This window comes from Rousettus aegyptiacus, unplaced genomic scaffold (assembly GCF_014176215.1).
Source record: "Rousettus aegyptiacus isolate mRouAeg1 unplaced genomic scaffold, mRouAeg1.p scaffold_m13_p_12, whole genome shotgun sequence".
NCBI lineage: Eukaryota > Metazoa > Chordata > Mammalia > Chiroptera > Pteropodidae > Rousettus > Rousettus aegyptiacus.
Window position 1 is genome coordinate 10,673,267 of NW_023416287.1, and position 14,123 is coordinate 10,687,389.

Below are 14,123 nucleotides of genomic sequence, written 5' to 3' on the forward strand. Positions count from 1 at the left end.
GTAAAAAGACAACCCATAAGATGGGAGAAAATACTTGCAAATCATATATCCGATAAGGCATTACCATCCAGAATACATAGAGAATCCTAAAACTCAACAATAACAACAACAACAAACCCCCAAACAACTTGATTTAAAAATGGGCAAGGACTTTCCTCCAAAGAAGACATACAAATGGCCAATAAACACATTTAAACATGTTCGACATTACTGATTATTTAGGAAATACAAATCAACACTTCAATGAGATACCATCTCACACTCATTAAGATGGCTACTATCAAAAAAACAAAATAACAACTGTTGGTGAAGATGTGGAGAAATTGGAAACTTGTACGTTGTTGATGGGAATGAATTAAATAGGTTCTGGTCAAGATGGTGGAGTGGGTAAACACTGTGTTCACCTCCTCCCATGACCATATCAAAATTACAACTAAATTATAGAATGATCAACCTGGAGAACCATTTGAAAACTATCTGAACATAAGTTCAATGTCGATGGAATTGAATGTAAAATGGTAGAGCTTCTATGGAAAATGGTATGGCGGTTACTCAAAAGGTTAAAAATAGGATTACCATATGATCCAGCAGTACCATTTCTATGCATATATCCAAATAATTTTAAAAATAATAACTAAAAAATAATTGTACATTCACGTTCATAGCATCATTATTTACAACAGCTAAAATATAGACTCAAAAATAAATAAATAAATAAAATGTGGACTCGACCTCAGTATCCACTGACAGATAAATGGCTAAGCAAAATACAACACACACACACACACACACATACGTGTATGTGTATACACGTACAATAGAATATTATCCAGTATTAAAAAAGAAAGGAGAATCTGCAATATGCTACAATATGGATAAATCTTGAGGACATTATGCTTAGTGTAATAAGCCGGTCACAAAAGACAAATGCTATATGATTCCACTTTTGTGGGATACTTAGAGTAGTGAAAATCATAGGCACATGATAGTTCTGGTCAAGATGGCAGCCTAAGTAAAAGCAGAGTTTGCCTCCTTCGATGACTGCATTAAAATTACAACCAAATTATAAAACAAACAACCTGGAGAACCACCTGTGGTCTAGCTGATCATAACATATACATTTGAGGATATAAAGAAAAAGCTGCATTGAGACTGTTAGGAGGGATGGAAACACCAAGTGGGCTGATCCCACACCCATGTGTGGCAGTTGAGCACCAGGAAGTAGAGCCCTGCTGCAGAAGCCCCTCCAAAAAAATAAGAAGCCCTACCATCACACAGGGGCTCCCCAGCCCAGGGTTCCAGTCCCAAGAAGAGGAGTTCCTACAAAATCTGACTGTAAAAATTGGTAGAGATTCTGGCCATCTGGGTGAGATGGAAGGAACCTAAAAACCCAGATGTCCCCCTTAAAAGGCTTGTGCACAGACTCACTCGTTCACAGACACTCACCCTGGGGTTCAGTAGAGAGTCAGCAGCTTCAGAGGTGCTGTATATCTGAAACTAATAAAAAATAAAAATAAATAAATAAAAAAGTTATAGAGACACAAAGTAAAATGGTGGTTGCCAGGGACTGGGGGAGTGGAGAAATGGGACGTTATTGTTTAGTAGGTATAAATTTTCACTTTTATGAGATGAAGAGTTTTGGAAATGAATGGAGGTGATGATTGTACAACACAGTGAATCCATTAATGCCATCGAACTGTGCATTCAAAATAGTTAAGGTGTAAATGCTTAACAGCTTAAAATAGACTGCTACAGACATAGATGGATATATATGAACCTCATGGCAACCATAAACCAAAACCATGCAAAAATACTCAAAAAATAAATAGAAGAAAATCCAATCAGAACACTAAAGAAAACCAACAAATCAAAAGAAAAGAGATCGAGAGAAGAAGAAACAGCAAAGAACAAAAACAATTAACAAAATGGCAATAAACACATACTTATCAATAATTACCTTAAATATAAATGGACTAAATGCTCCAATCGAAAGACATATAAGGCCACAGAATGGATTTTTGAAAAGTGACCCATCAGTATGCTGCTTATAAGAGACTCACTTCAGATCAAAAGACACACACAGGCTGAAAGAGAAAAGATGGAGAAAGGTATTCCATGCACATAGAGATGAAAAGAAAGCAGTATTCACATGAGACAAAATAGACTTCAAAACAAAGAATGTAAAAAGAGACAAACAAGGACAGTAGATAATTTTAAAGGGGTCGATCTAAAAAGAGGATATAACAATTGTATATATCTATGCATCAAACATAGGAGTACCCAAATATATAAAGCAAATGTTTATGAACATAAAGGCAGAAGTTAACAAGTAATACTATAATATTAGTATTATATTATAATATTATTATACTATATTACAACATTCCACTTACCTCAATAAATAGATCAACCAGAAAGAAAAATTAATAAAGAAATAATAGCCTTAAATGCCACATTAGACCAATTTGACTTGATAGACATTTACAGAGCATTTCATCCAAAAATTGCAGATTGCATATTTTTCTCAAGTGCACTTGAAATGTTTTCCAGGACAGATCACATACTAGGCCACAAAAAAAAAAGCCTTAATAAATTCAAGAAGATTGAAATTATATCAAGCATATTTTCTGGTCACACGTTGGCATGAAGTTAGAAATAACTACAAGAAAAAAACTGGATGGATGTGTTTTCTGAAAAGATAGTTCTGTTTTGCTTCTTCAACCACAGTAGCTGCCAGCCTGCATTTGAAGATAAATTCATTCCTTCTGGGTCTCACTCAGAATTAGCATTGAGTTTGCATTCTTCCCAGAAACAGATAAGAAGAGAATGCCCCCAAATGGCCTTTATTGATTCCAAAATCCAAAAAGGCCCATCAAGCATTGTGTCCTCCTATGTGGTGGGCAGTACAAGGCGCAACAACTTATCTCCTGCCTCAGAAGCACTATGCCCCAGACGACTGGATCTCTGGAAATTCCAGCAATACAGTAAGTCCTGGACTATTATGGGTGTATCTCCCATCCTCTGGCATGCCTGTGGTAAAGCACCTGGGATATCTGCTATTTTTGTTCCCTACAACCAGTGAAGATAACGTTGTCAGTGTGATGGAGCAGCAATGATAATCTGAGAGATGACAAAGGATCAAAGTCTCTTCAGAGAGCAAATGAGATAACTTAGTCCTGGGGTAAGAGAGTGAAGGTATATTACTGAGTTGATACATACGAGAAAGCTACTTCTGATTACCTTGATCAATAGGAATAGAAAGGATGAATTTGGTAGGAGTAGGTCTGGAGCATAAGAGAAGAAATAATTCAAAAGCCATGGCAACTATGAGACTAAGTGTTTGGTCACAAACAGACCAGCCCTGATTGAAATCTTCTGCAGGTTGGGACTTGACATTTTCAAGACCCAGGGAATGATAGAATTTACATTTGCTTCTTCCTCCACCTGCATGAGATTCAAGGTCTTCCAGGGGTCTTCAATCCTCTACTCAACTTAATAGGGAGACACATAGTTGTTCCAATAAAGATAGAAAATGCAATGATGTCCAGGCAAGCATTCCTCCCAGCATTCAAGGTGTAGCCTCTGAGTTCTAGGGGGCTGGGTGGAGTCTGGGCTAGGTCCAGAGAGCTCTCTGGAACAAGGTCAGGGCACCAGTTATCTCGAGAGAGAAGAACAACTGTCTCCAGAATGGTCCATGGCCCATGGTGTTCATGCCGGGGGCAAGGAAGAGGCCAGCCTGGCACCCACGGTGTAGCCCCGTGGTAGGGAGCACTGACCTTGGGGACGTGGGAGGTCATCCCCTATGTGGGCCCTGGCAGAGAGCTTCGCCTCTCTTACTTGTCTCTCTCGGGGTGTGTGGGGCACGGCCCAGCGCTGGGAAGATGCGTGGAGAGGGAGGCTACCTGAGCAAGCACCACACAAGGACTCCCGTGGAGCACAGCCTCACCACCGACCTCCCTCTGCTGAGGTCTGTGCTGGTGGTCGGTCGCGATGTCTTCCCCAAGTGCCCCTTGTCCAAGGGCAGCTCTGAGGAGAGGTGGAGAAGATACGCCTACCCCAGGAGCCCCGTGGTGCTTCTGAGGCGAGTCAGAGGCTCTGGCCTGGTGGAGGCAGAGCCCTTCCTCTGACGTCTCCTGTCCCCTTCGTTGCTGCCCGGCGGGAAGCACAGGGCGGGAGCAGAACTCGGCACACGTGCCTCCAGCAGGCCCTGCCTGCCTGACTTCTTCAGCTCGACTCCGCGTTCTGATTGGCCACACATGACTTAGTCCCTGGATCTAGCCCCAGGACCAGTTCAGAGGAGTCGCCATTGCACAGAGCAGTGGGGGGCCTGCGCCCAGTGGTTAACTCTCACTGGCTCACCATGAGACCGTGGGCAAGACCCACAGCCATACTGCGCCAACTACTCCTTAGCGGCATCACCATGAACCACCTGTTCGCCCCTCATGGGGCTCCCCTCGAGATTAAAAAAAAGAAAGTAGAGCGAGAATGAGGAAAGGGAGGAACCAGTCCATTAGCGGAAGGCACTGCAGTCTCAGGTCCTGACAGCCCGTTCCAGGCCCCGTGGTGAGAGCAGCCATCTCGGCGGGGGGTGGAGTGGGGGAAGTTTGCGCTTAGCACAGGCGCCCCCTTCCATGCCCTGGTCTCTGTCATGGGAGAGAAGTGAGCACACAGGGAGTTCACCCTCCTCCAGCTGCATCGTGAATGGCCTCTCACTCTCTCTGGTCTTGGGCGAGTCGCTTAACTTCTCTGGGATTCGTTTTCCTCTTTGTAAAGAGAGAGTTCTGTGAACTTCGCAAGGAGAATGGGGAGAGACAGACAGGGTGGGCCAAATTGAAGAAGAGGGGACTTCCTACTCTGTGCCCCGGGGTCTGGCCTCCACCTCCCTCACGGTTCACTTGGCCCTGCTGACTCCAGGGTGAGGAGTGTTCTCACTGGCCCTGGGGGTGCCACGCATGAGCGGTTTCTGCCCCTGGAAGTGCTGGCTCAGTGAGCAGAGCGACAGGGGGCTGAGCGTCTGGGGGCTGGCAGGGGCTGTGGGCCAAGGGAGAGAGGCCAGAGAAACATGACAAAGCAGGGGGCGCTCTGGGGTACACACGGGGTGCTCAATGGCTACAGCACTGGGGGGCAAATAGGCAGGTCCCTGCCGTTTGTCCTGGTTTATTCGACAGGAACAAGAAGTTCAGACAGTGGGGAGGGTGACAAATCCCGCGGATGGGATTTGAGATCCTCGTGCTTTGGTTACAGGCGCAGTCACACATAGAGGGTCGGGGGAGCAGGATGCACAGCCCAGCCCCCTCTCGCACTCACAGGAGGCTCATGCAAACGTTCCCGCAGTAGGCCGAACAGCATATATTATTTGCTTGACATTCTTGGTGATTTTCACAGTGGCGTCTGCACATGTGCACCTTGACTCTCTTCACACAGTCCTTGATTTCTGTGGGCAGCTGTGCATCTGAAACGCAGCAGGAAGAGGGACAATGGAACGAGCCTCTCCACACCACCTCTTTCAAGGGCATTGCCTCCTCTATGACCCCAGACTCAGTTCCACTTATTACACTCACAGGAAACTTATCTTCTGCCCCTCACCAAATCTTGGTCATTTGTGGTGTCTGAAATCTACGCCCCCACCTCACTATATTCTCCCAATCTCAATGCTTGGGCGTCTGGGACCCTCTCCACTCTCCTGCGGCCGGGAACCTGTGTCTCATATCAGTCTTGGCCTTGGTGAAGTCACCCCATAGAATCTAAACTCTGACCTGGAAAACTCTGCAGTCTGAGACATCCTGCACCCCGCCCCGCCCCCCACTCTCCAGGGTTTGCGGGGTCCAGAGAGGAAGACAAACTGGCCTCCCCGCCCTCTCTTTCCTCTTGTCACCGTCACTGTCTGGTTGTTCTGCACCTTCCCAGGAAATAGCACTTTCAGTATTTCCCTTCCACAGCCACCATCCTGGTCCCCTCCCTCTGATGATAATTGTAACCTAACCCTGCACCACCCCAAAATTTAATTTCCCAATATCCTTTCGTTCTACATCCATTCCCATAAACACCTCTGGCTGTTGACCTGTCACATATGTGCATAAATCAAAGAAGAGTCGTTTTGTTTTCTCACCTGACTCTCGGTGCTGTGGCCCTTTCACGGCGCTGTGGCCCTTTCACTCTTGTACGTACCATATGTCTCTGGATTTTTAGAACAGAGACTAGGAAGATGTAGGTTTCCCCCACCCCCATCACTAGTTTCAGGGCCCGGTAAAGGGTTGGAGGGCCATGGTCTGGGAGGACCCAGAGTCTTCGTAGTGCTGCAGTCAGAGCAGGATGTGCTGAAAGGTTCCAATTCCCAGGTCCTCTGCAGCTGGACACAGCCCCACTCCCCCCGCCCCATCCTGCCCCCCAGCCCATCACCTACTCTTCTCCTTCTTGTGGTACCCTCCACGGGCCTGCAGCAGCAGCGCACAGAGAAGCAGGATGGGCAGCAGAGCCTGGGCTGACATGAGTCCGGCCAGAGCAGTGAGCTCTAAAGTCTGGCACGGGCTTCGCTGGAGAGCTGGTGTGAGGATGGAGGAAAGAAAGCACAGGTTATTCTGGGCTCCTCCTGACCCTCTGGCCAGGCCAGGGCAGGGCAAGGAGTCCTCATTTCCTCCCCTGCACCTGCCCCTTCCATGGCCTTTTCTGTGTGGGCCTCGGGCTCCTGCAGAGACGGCTCCTCCTCTCACATAAGCAGCCCTCTCCTTTTGCAAATAGATTATTTTTTCCCTGAAAAATTTAATCTATTTCTATTTTCTAATTACAAAATAACGAATGCAAAAAAAAGAATAATGTAATTAAAAAATAATAATCTCGGTGCGTAGAATTAACCTGTGTCTCATTGTACAATTGATCCTTGAACAACATGGATTCAAACTGCATGGGTCCACTTATACTTCGATTTTTTTTTCAGCAAATACTGTTGGCCCTTGAGTACCTTTGGGTTTCACATCTGTGGCTTTAAGCAACCATGGATGGAAAACAGTGTTTTCCCATTTCCCAACCTGGGATCAAAAATACTGTTGTCCATCTGCTATTGGTTGAATCTGTAGATGAGAACGGATGACTAAATTAAGTCTTGGGGGATGGAGAGTTATAAGCAGATTTTGACTGTGGGGGGTAGCGTCCCTGCCCGTCACATTGTTCAAGGGCCAACGCCATTATCTTTCTAGTTTCTTTGTGTACTTACTGCAAGAAATCCTTTGTTTTCTCACATTTTTGAATTACTTATCTTTTGTTACTCATCTTGTCCCGCCTCCATTTAATAACGTAAATATTTCACAAAACATCAATTTCCTTAATCGTACAGCTCTCTTAAAATAAATACCTATGCCAAGCATCTGTGTTGTACTTACTGCTTATCAACTAGACAATATCATGTTGAGCATTTTTATCCATAAATCCTTACCTTTTGAAAGATTTAATTTATTGCGGCAACTTCGGCTCATAGTTATAAAAGCTTCGAGCGTTCCATTCTTTAATACGGCGTCTGCATATTGCGTTGAGCGCTCACTGTCCAAAGCCCAGGCCCCTTCTGTCACCAGATATTTGCCTCTCTTTACCCTCTTCCTTCTCCCCTCACTCTCTTCTCCCTCTGCTTCCACATACTGTTATCTGTGTCTACGAGTTTGTTTGTTGGTCTTGTTTATTCATTTGTTGCTTTTTGTTTTATATCCCACGTGTGAGTGAAATCATATGGTTCTTGTACTTTTCCATCTGACTTACCTTGCTTAGCACGGCACTCTCAAGATCTATCATCCATGTTGTCAAAAATGGCAGTTTTTCGTCATTGTGTATATGTACTATGTCTTCTTTATCCAATTGTCTATTGAAGGACACTTAGGCTGTTTCCATGTCTTGGCTACTGTGAATGATGCTGTGATGAACACAGGAGAACATATATGTTTATGAATAAATGTTTTCAAATATTTTCATTAGATACCCAGAAGAGGTATTCCCAGGTCATGTGGTAGCTCTATTCTTAATTTTTTGAGAAAATATCATACCATTTTTCTATAGTGGCTGTACCAGTTTACATTCCCACTGGCAATGTATGAGGATTCCTTTTTCTCCACTTTCTCTCCAACACTTTTTGTTTGTGGTCTTGTTGATAATAGCCATTCTAACGGGTATGAAGTGGTGTCTTACTGTGGTTTTGATGTGCACTTTCCTTATATCTAGTGAAGTTGAGCATCTTTTCATATATCTATTGGACATTTGTAACATGTATTGGAAAAAGTGTCTGTTTAGGTTCTCTGCCCATTTTTTTGTTGTTGTTTTTGTTCGTTTTTGTTGTTGAGTTGTGTGAGTTCTTTGGATATTTTGGATATTAGCCCCTTATTAGAGAAATCATTTGCAAATCTCTTCTCCCATTCAGTTGGTTGTCTTAATTTTAGACTGATGTAAGAGAAGTAGAAATGGTGGATGAAAGAGTAAGTAGATATTTTAAGTATAAATAAATACATACACACACATACATGTATGTGTATATATACATTGAGAGAGAAAGAGAATTAGTTTTTAAAATAAACATGTTTAACTCAACAGAGGATGAGCATCAATTTCCTTAAATCCTGTAGGGCATGGTAGTATAAATGGGGAGATATCGTGCAGGAATCAGTCCCCTATGGTCTATAAAATTTGTGTAGCAGAGGAATGTTTACAGATATTGTGCTCAGGCAGATGTAGAATCGTATTCTGACTCCAAAATGTATCAGCTTTGTAACACTAGGAAAATCCTATGACCTCTATAGACTCAGTTTACTCATATTTTCTTGGTACCTCAGCTGTGAGGATGGAATTAGATGACATATATAAACACCTTTACAGTATGTGGCACACAGTAGGCATTCAAGGTGGTCCATTTCTGTTTCCCCCAATCAGGTATTAAGATCCAGCTCTGAAAGAGGAATGTTGGATGAAAAACCTTTTGGGCTTGGAGGAGAGAGGGGGGAAGAGAGAGGGAGAAGAAGAGAGAGGGAGAGAGAGAGAGCAAGTGAGAGCGAGCACTCTTGTCTTAAATTCTGCACAGCTTTCTGCAGATCCACCTGCATAATCCAGAACCAAGAGTGGCAGGAATCCTGGGAGGTACCTCCTTGGTGCTCCTCAAGCAAACCGTTAAGTACCCTCAACATCTGGGCCAGATACAGAGCATGAGACTGGGCATGCCCTGCATAAAATGTCATTTTCCTGCTATATAAACCGCTGTCTTGGGAATCCATAACTCAATCATTTTAGGTGTGGCACTATTTGCAATTCCCATCAAAGTTCCTTTCAGTTTGCTCCCGCATCCTTGTACCTAGGCCCCCGAATTCTGCCTTACTTCTCTGTACTTGTCCACCCTCCTCGGCCAAGTCCCTGGAATCATGGCATAGATTTCCTGCTGCTCCAGGCACCCAACAAATGGGCAAATCACTCATATATGGATATCTCCTTTCACTGTGTAAAATGTTCCTATGAACAGGGTTTGAGAGAAGGAGGTCTGTTCATTGGGAGTCCCTGGTCCTTGTCTACTCAACTCATCTTTTTCCTAATGAGCTCCAAGTCACGTGCATGTTTGCCCAATATAATGCTCCTCTCTGATACTTGGTGAACAATCCCCCTACCCCTCAGTTCACAAACCTGTGCCAAAATCTTGGTGCTAATCACTTCACTTCCTTCATTTGCTAGGCGGTCATCTATTTTTTCTAAAATCTTTCCTGTTCAGTATCTTTTTATCCACTAAAAGCTGCAGGGCATTTGGTGGGATACGATGTTATGTTTAAATAGTAAAGAAGAATCAATACAGAGAAGGGTGGGACCTTTAATAGTCCACACAACAAGTCAAAGGGAAATACATATACAGACCATCCTCCACTCCCCCTTTCTGTGAATAAACTCAGATGCATTATAAAGTCTCTAGGCCAGGGTCTGTTGGAGGTGGCCAGAGCTATAATGGTATGCAATGTTCCTCCAAGCTTAGCAGAAGATATTGCTCACATCAAAGAAGATCCAGTACTTTTGTACTTCTAGATGGGTGAGTATCAAAGAAAACCATCTGCGATATGACCAACATGTAGTTCCTGGGCAGAACTGAAAGGTCTGCCACTACCAAAATCATCATTAAGTTCTAGGCCTTTGAACTTTGTTTTTCTGATCTTCTGTCCCCTGTCTGAGGCCACAGTGTCCCTTCCTCCTTCCCCAAGTAAGAAGAGTCCAGATAAAAGAGCTGTCAATCTGTTACTGCAAGACATTCAACTTAGACAGCTTCAGAGGTAGGTGAGGGGACAGGTCTTGAGGCGTGAGTTGTTATTTGTGGCTGACTTGGATGGGCTCCCCGCTTAGAGGGTGTTAACACTACTCCTGTGAGGTGGGGATTATTGTCTCTGCTGTTCAAATAAGAAAATGGAAAGAAAGGTGGCATGACCTAAAGGGGCAGAGATCAAACAATAACCAGCATTCCTGACTCAAAGTCCAATACGTTCTCTTCCTTAACCTTATCTGGAAAACACAGGGATCCTAAAACTTGGGGTGGGGGAGCAGTAGTTCCATGTCTTAAGATGCCTAGGGACCTTTTCATGGTCCTATACTCTAGTTCAGGATGGCCCAAGAATTCACCCAGAATTCCATGTATATGAGTAGTACCCGGCCTGGACATGATGCTTTTCTGGTATCGCTTAGTACACCTGAAGCATACACAAAAAGGGAATTGGGCATCCCCAGTTCCTGAAAACCCTTTAAAAGCCAGTAAAGAACTCAGAAAACTGGGCTAGGCGTGAGGCTTTTTAAATGAACAGATCTTAAAGCTCTAGAAAACTCGGTTCGAGAGTATTTTTGACTCCAAATAAACAACTTCATAGAGCCCATTGCTCTAGATTTATTGTGTTTCTGTCACTGTGCCAGTCTTCCTCCTTCTTCGTGCAAAAGGCGGGTGCCAGGAATCCAGAGGCCATCCCAATCCATGCCCGCCTTCGCTCAGTTACCTCATATCCTCGCCTGTAAGGGGCTAACAGAGCATCTGTGTTATGCATCTGTCTTCTTCTGTGCTGGTGCCTTCAGAGGATCAGAGTACTCTGAGCCATGCTCAAGGACTTCCCTGTGCACAAAATGCAAGTGATTTATAGGATTTCCGGAAGCCTACCAAGCTCAAAAATAGTTCTCCTTTGGCCTGAAGCTTCACCAATTAAGTTGTATCCTTTGATGTCAATATTGCCCAATGGTAAAAGACACCTCGGTACCTTATCTTGGCAATTTTCCTTCATCAAGCCATGCCGAGGCAAGGTGGCAGGAACGTGGGTTCTGAATGGAGTAAGTTGCAGAGCAGATATAAGCATCTAAGAGTGGAAACTTGCAAAGAGCTGATCGTTTACATTTTAAGAACTTTTCTCCTTTTTTTTTTTCTACATAATCTCTTTTTCTTGCTCTTGTCTCTCCTCAGGTCACTTAAATTTGTCTCAAAGTAATGTGCTAGAGAGTCATGTGCCTAAATCTTGCATTTAGACCATCTATGTAGATGAAAGTTTTAAGAATCCCTGAGCAGTTGCTGGCCATCATTTTTTCTCAGGTCTGCCTGAGTAATCCATCTCCTCACTCACTTTGGAATCACTCTTTGTTTTAGGATCTTGCCAAAAATATATTATCTAGTTACATATGTTTTTAAACAAAAAATCAGAACACTTAATATGTTCTATTATTCTAATTTCATAAAAATAATGACTACAACATTAAAGGGCATACATATGCTGGTTATCCCTGGGGTGGTGGAATTCCTAACGCTTATCCCTTCCTTATTTGTGTGTGTGTGTGTGTGTGTATATTTTTTGTTTTACAAATTATGTAATCTGAAGATCTATTGATTTTTAATTAGAAAAATATCACTGCATTTTCAAAAGAAATAATTTTGCAAAGAAAACGGTATGTAACGTGAGATGGGAAGGAAGCTTGGGGAAGCCAACGACTAGTTTGATATGTTGTTGGGTTCCAGAGAGTGAATAGGAAAAGTAGGAGAAAGAATAACACAATGTTCACAAGAACTTTCTCTCCCTTTCCTACCCTGTTCTCAATTTAATTCCTTTTCTACCTCTAGCAGCATTTGGAAAAGACCTGTCATCTGCCAGAACTTAACCCAAACACAAATAGAGACTACCATGAAGCCCCGGGTTCTCCTACTCATCATGCTCATCTATGGGGTCGTGATATTTCTGCCTGTGCTGGGAGGTATCAGAGACAGACATCTTAAAGGTTGTATGGCAAGGGGGGAGGGTGCTCTGCCCTGGCCTGAGATATCTGGAGTAACTGATCCAATTTTCAGGATAACCCTTCAAAGGATCAGAACCCTCCTTAAAGCAGGGACATCCAAGAAAGATTAGGTTGGATATTCCCAGTCTGGCATCCCTTCAAGCTCCCTCTCTCAGATCTGAAAGCAATAATGGGTATGTGGAAAGCAAATGTAGTTTTTGTCTACATTTCAAAGCTTGCAGGAGATTATATTTTCCAATGTTTGACCACTGTGGGTAGAGGAAACACCAACATAGAGCTCCCCTCTGAGTCTGTAGTTTTAGAATCTCTGAGCCTGATCTGAGTGAGCCTTTGATGAATACCAAAAGGGTGGGATTTTTAACACATTCATTTCATTTAAGGGGCAGAATCTTTTGGACCATTAGAAAAATAAGAGGTCCTTAGCAAGTCAAAGTTTGGGGTCATCTGATAAGAAAATGGGGATAACGATGGGCTGAGAGGGAAGAGATTTTCTTGACAGGCAGAGAAATGCTTTGTGGCTTGGAGCTCAGGTTCTAGAGCCGAGGGATTGTCAAGCTAGAGAAGGGTTTCTTTTCTGAGTGGTGGAGGGATAGACCCTGCCAACTTTTACCATCTGAGTTACAGATGACATAGAAGAAACTGAGCAGTGCTGGGTACAGCCTCCGCCAGAGTTTTGTGAGAAAAGGTGCACTCAGTTACAAACATGTTTACTTCCAAATCACACATGCTGCTGGACCTTCTGTGGAAACCTCTGCTTGGACAATGAGTAAGTTGGTTGGCGAGGGGCGGAGGGGCCCAGGCCCGCTTCCTCACTCTTTCAGAAGATACGAGCTAGAACGGAAGACTGAAGTCATCCAAACCCTGGTCAGAGAGACAGGTAGCGCAAGGCGACGCCCTCTGATCGCCGCACCTAGGCTGCCACTCACTGCAGAATGAACCCAAACACCAACATGGGGGCCTTTATTTATTTTTTTCACTCTCATGCAGTCCCCCCAGAACATCATCCACCAGCTTGCTTATTCCTCCTTTATCCAACCCCTCCAGTTATTGCCTGCGTAGTCTGGCCTCTCCATTGGCCCCTTGTCTCAGCCAGGCCCAAGGAGACCTGATCTCTACCTGTCTGCTCAACTGGCAAACCTCTTGGGTAAAATTGCTCCAAAGCAAGTAACTCCTGATATCACAGAAAGAATTGATATTCCCATAAACTGGGGCCAAGGGTGTTATTAAGTTTGGGAATGGATGTCCCCCAGGGTTCCCTGAATTTTAACCACTTAACTTTTCTATTCCAGAGAACCCATGAAATCACTGCTAAACCTTCGCTAACTCACCACTAATGTGGGCAGGAGGATGACTATATGGTCTAAGAAGATTGCTTCCTGGCTCCCTGTTTGATACCCACTGGCTCCAGCCGAGGACCTCTCTATTCTCTCCTTGACCTCTCTATCCTGAAACGGCTCAAGTCCTTTCCAAGTAAACTAACATACCAACCTGAGGGCCCTGCATTTTTCTGTACTCCATCCCTGTGACTGCATTTCTCTCATTGCAATCTCCAATGCCCCCCCCCACAGTTGTTCTCATCCCATTATGGGCACGGGCACCCAACTCTGCCTTCCCAATTAGACCTGTGTATTAGTTTGGTAAGTTCATGGCTGTAGCAAAAATATAGAGATTTATAAAGATGTCATGGGGTTAACACAGTATAAGAGTTTATTCTCATTCACAATATATTTCACTGAGGTGGTCAGTAAACATCCACCCATACTATGATTCAAGGGCCCTGGCTCCATCCTACCCCTTCTCTCTTCTAGGGAGCAGCAGTCCAGACAATGAAATTAGTAACACGATGTCCACTGTTAAGCCCTTAA

General features: G+C 44.0%; 2 protein-coding genes across 2 annotated transcripts in view; one reads left to right on the forward strand and one right to left on the reverse strand.

The window, feature by feature from the left end:
* WFDC9 (WAP four-disulfide core domain 9) overlaps positions 1–13,873 on the forward strand; it is a 36,690-nt gene extending 22,817 nt beyond the window's left edge. The window contains exons 2-4 of the mRNA XM_016152382.2: positions 12,086–12,240; positions 12,883–13,024; positions 13,548–13,873. Coding sequence (XP_016007868.1) covers positions 12,147–12,240; positions 12,883–13,024; positions 13,548–13,581 — 270 coding nt within the window. The 5' untranslated portion in view covers positions 12,086–12,146 and the 3' untranslated portion in view covers positions 13,582–13,873. The remainder of the gene's footprint in view (positions 1–12,085; positions 12,241–12,882; positions 13,025–13,547) is intronic.
* Positions 4,426–6,763, reverse strand: WFDC10A (WAP four-disulfide core domain 10A). Its single transcript, XM_016152383.2, has 2 exons — positions 6,404–6,763; positions 4,426–5,452 (listed from the first exon to the last, which is right to left on the reverse strand). Exons 1-2 carry the CDS (start codon positions 6,486–6,488, stop codon positions 5,304–5,306), a joined length of 234 nt encoding a protein of 77 aa, XP_016007869.1. The 5' UTR covers positions 6,489–6,763; the 3' UTR covers positions 4,426–5,303.
* Positions 13,874–14,123: the final 250 nt, after the last annotated feature.

What these genes read in the sequence shown, in the direction of transcription:
- WFDC10A (XM_016152383.2), bottom strand. Translation starts at nt 6,488, where the DNA reads ATGTCAGCCCAGGCTCTGCTGCCCATCCTGCTTCTCTGTGCGCTGCTG. An exon ending in GTACCACAAGAAGGAGAAGA is followed by an intron (nt 5,453 to 6,403) that starts GTAGGTGATGGG and finishes GCTGCGTTTCAG; the next exon opens with ATGCACAGCTGCCCACAGAA.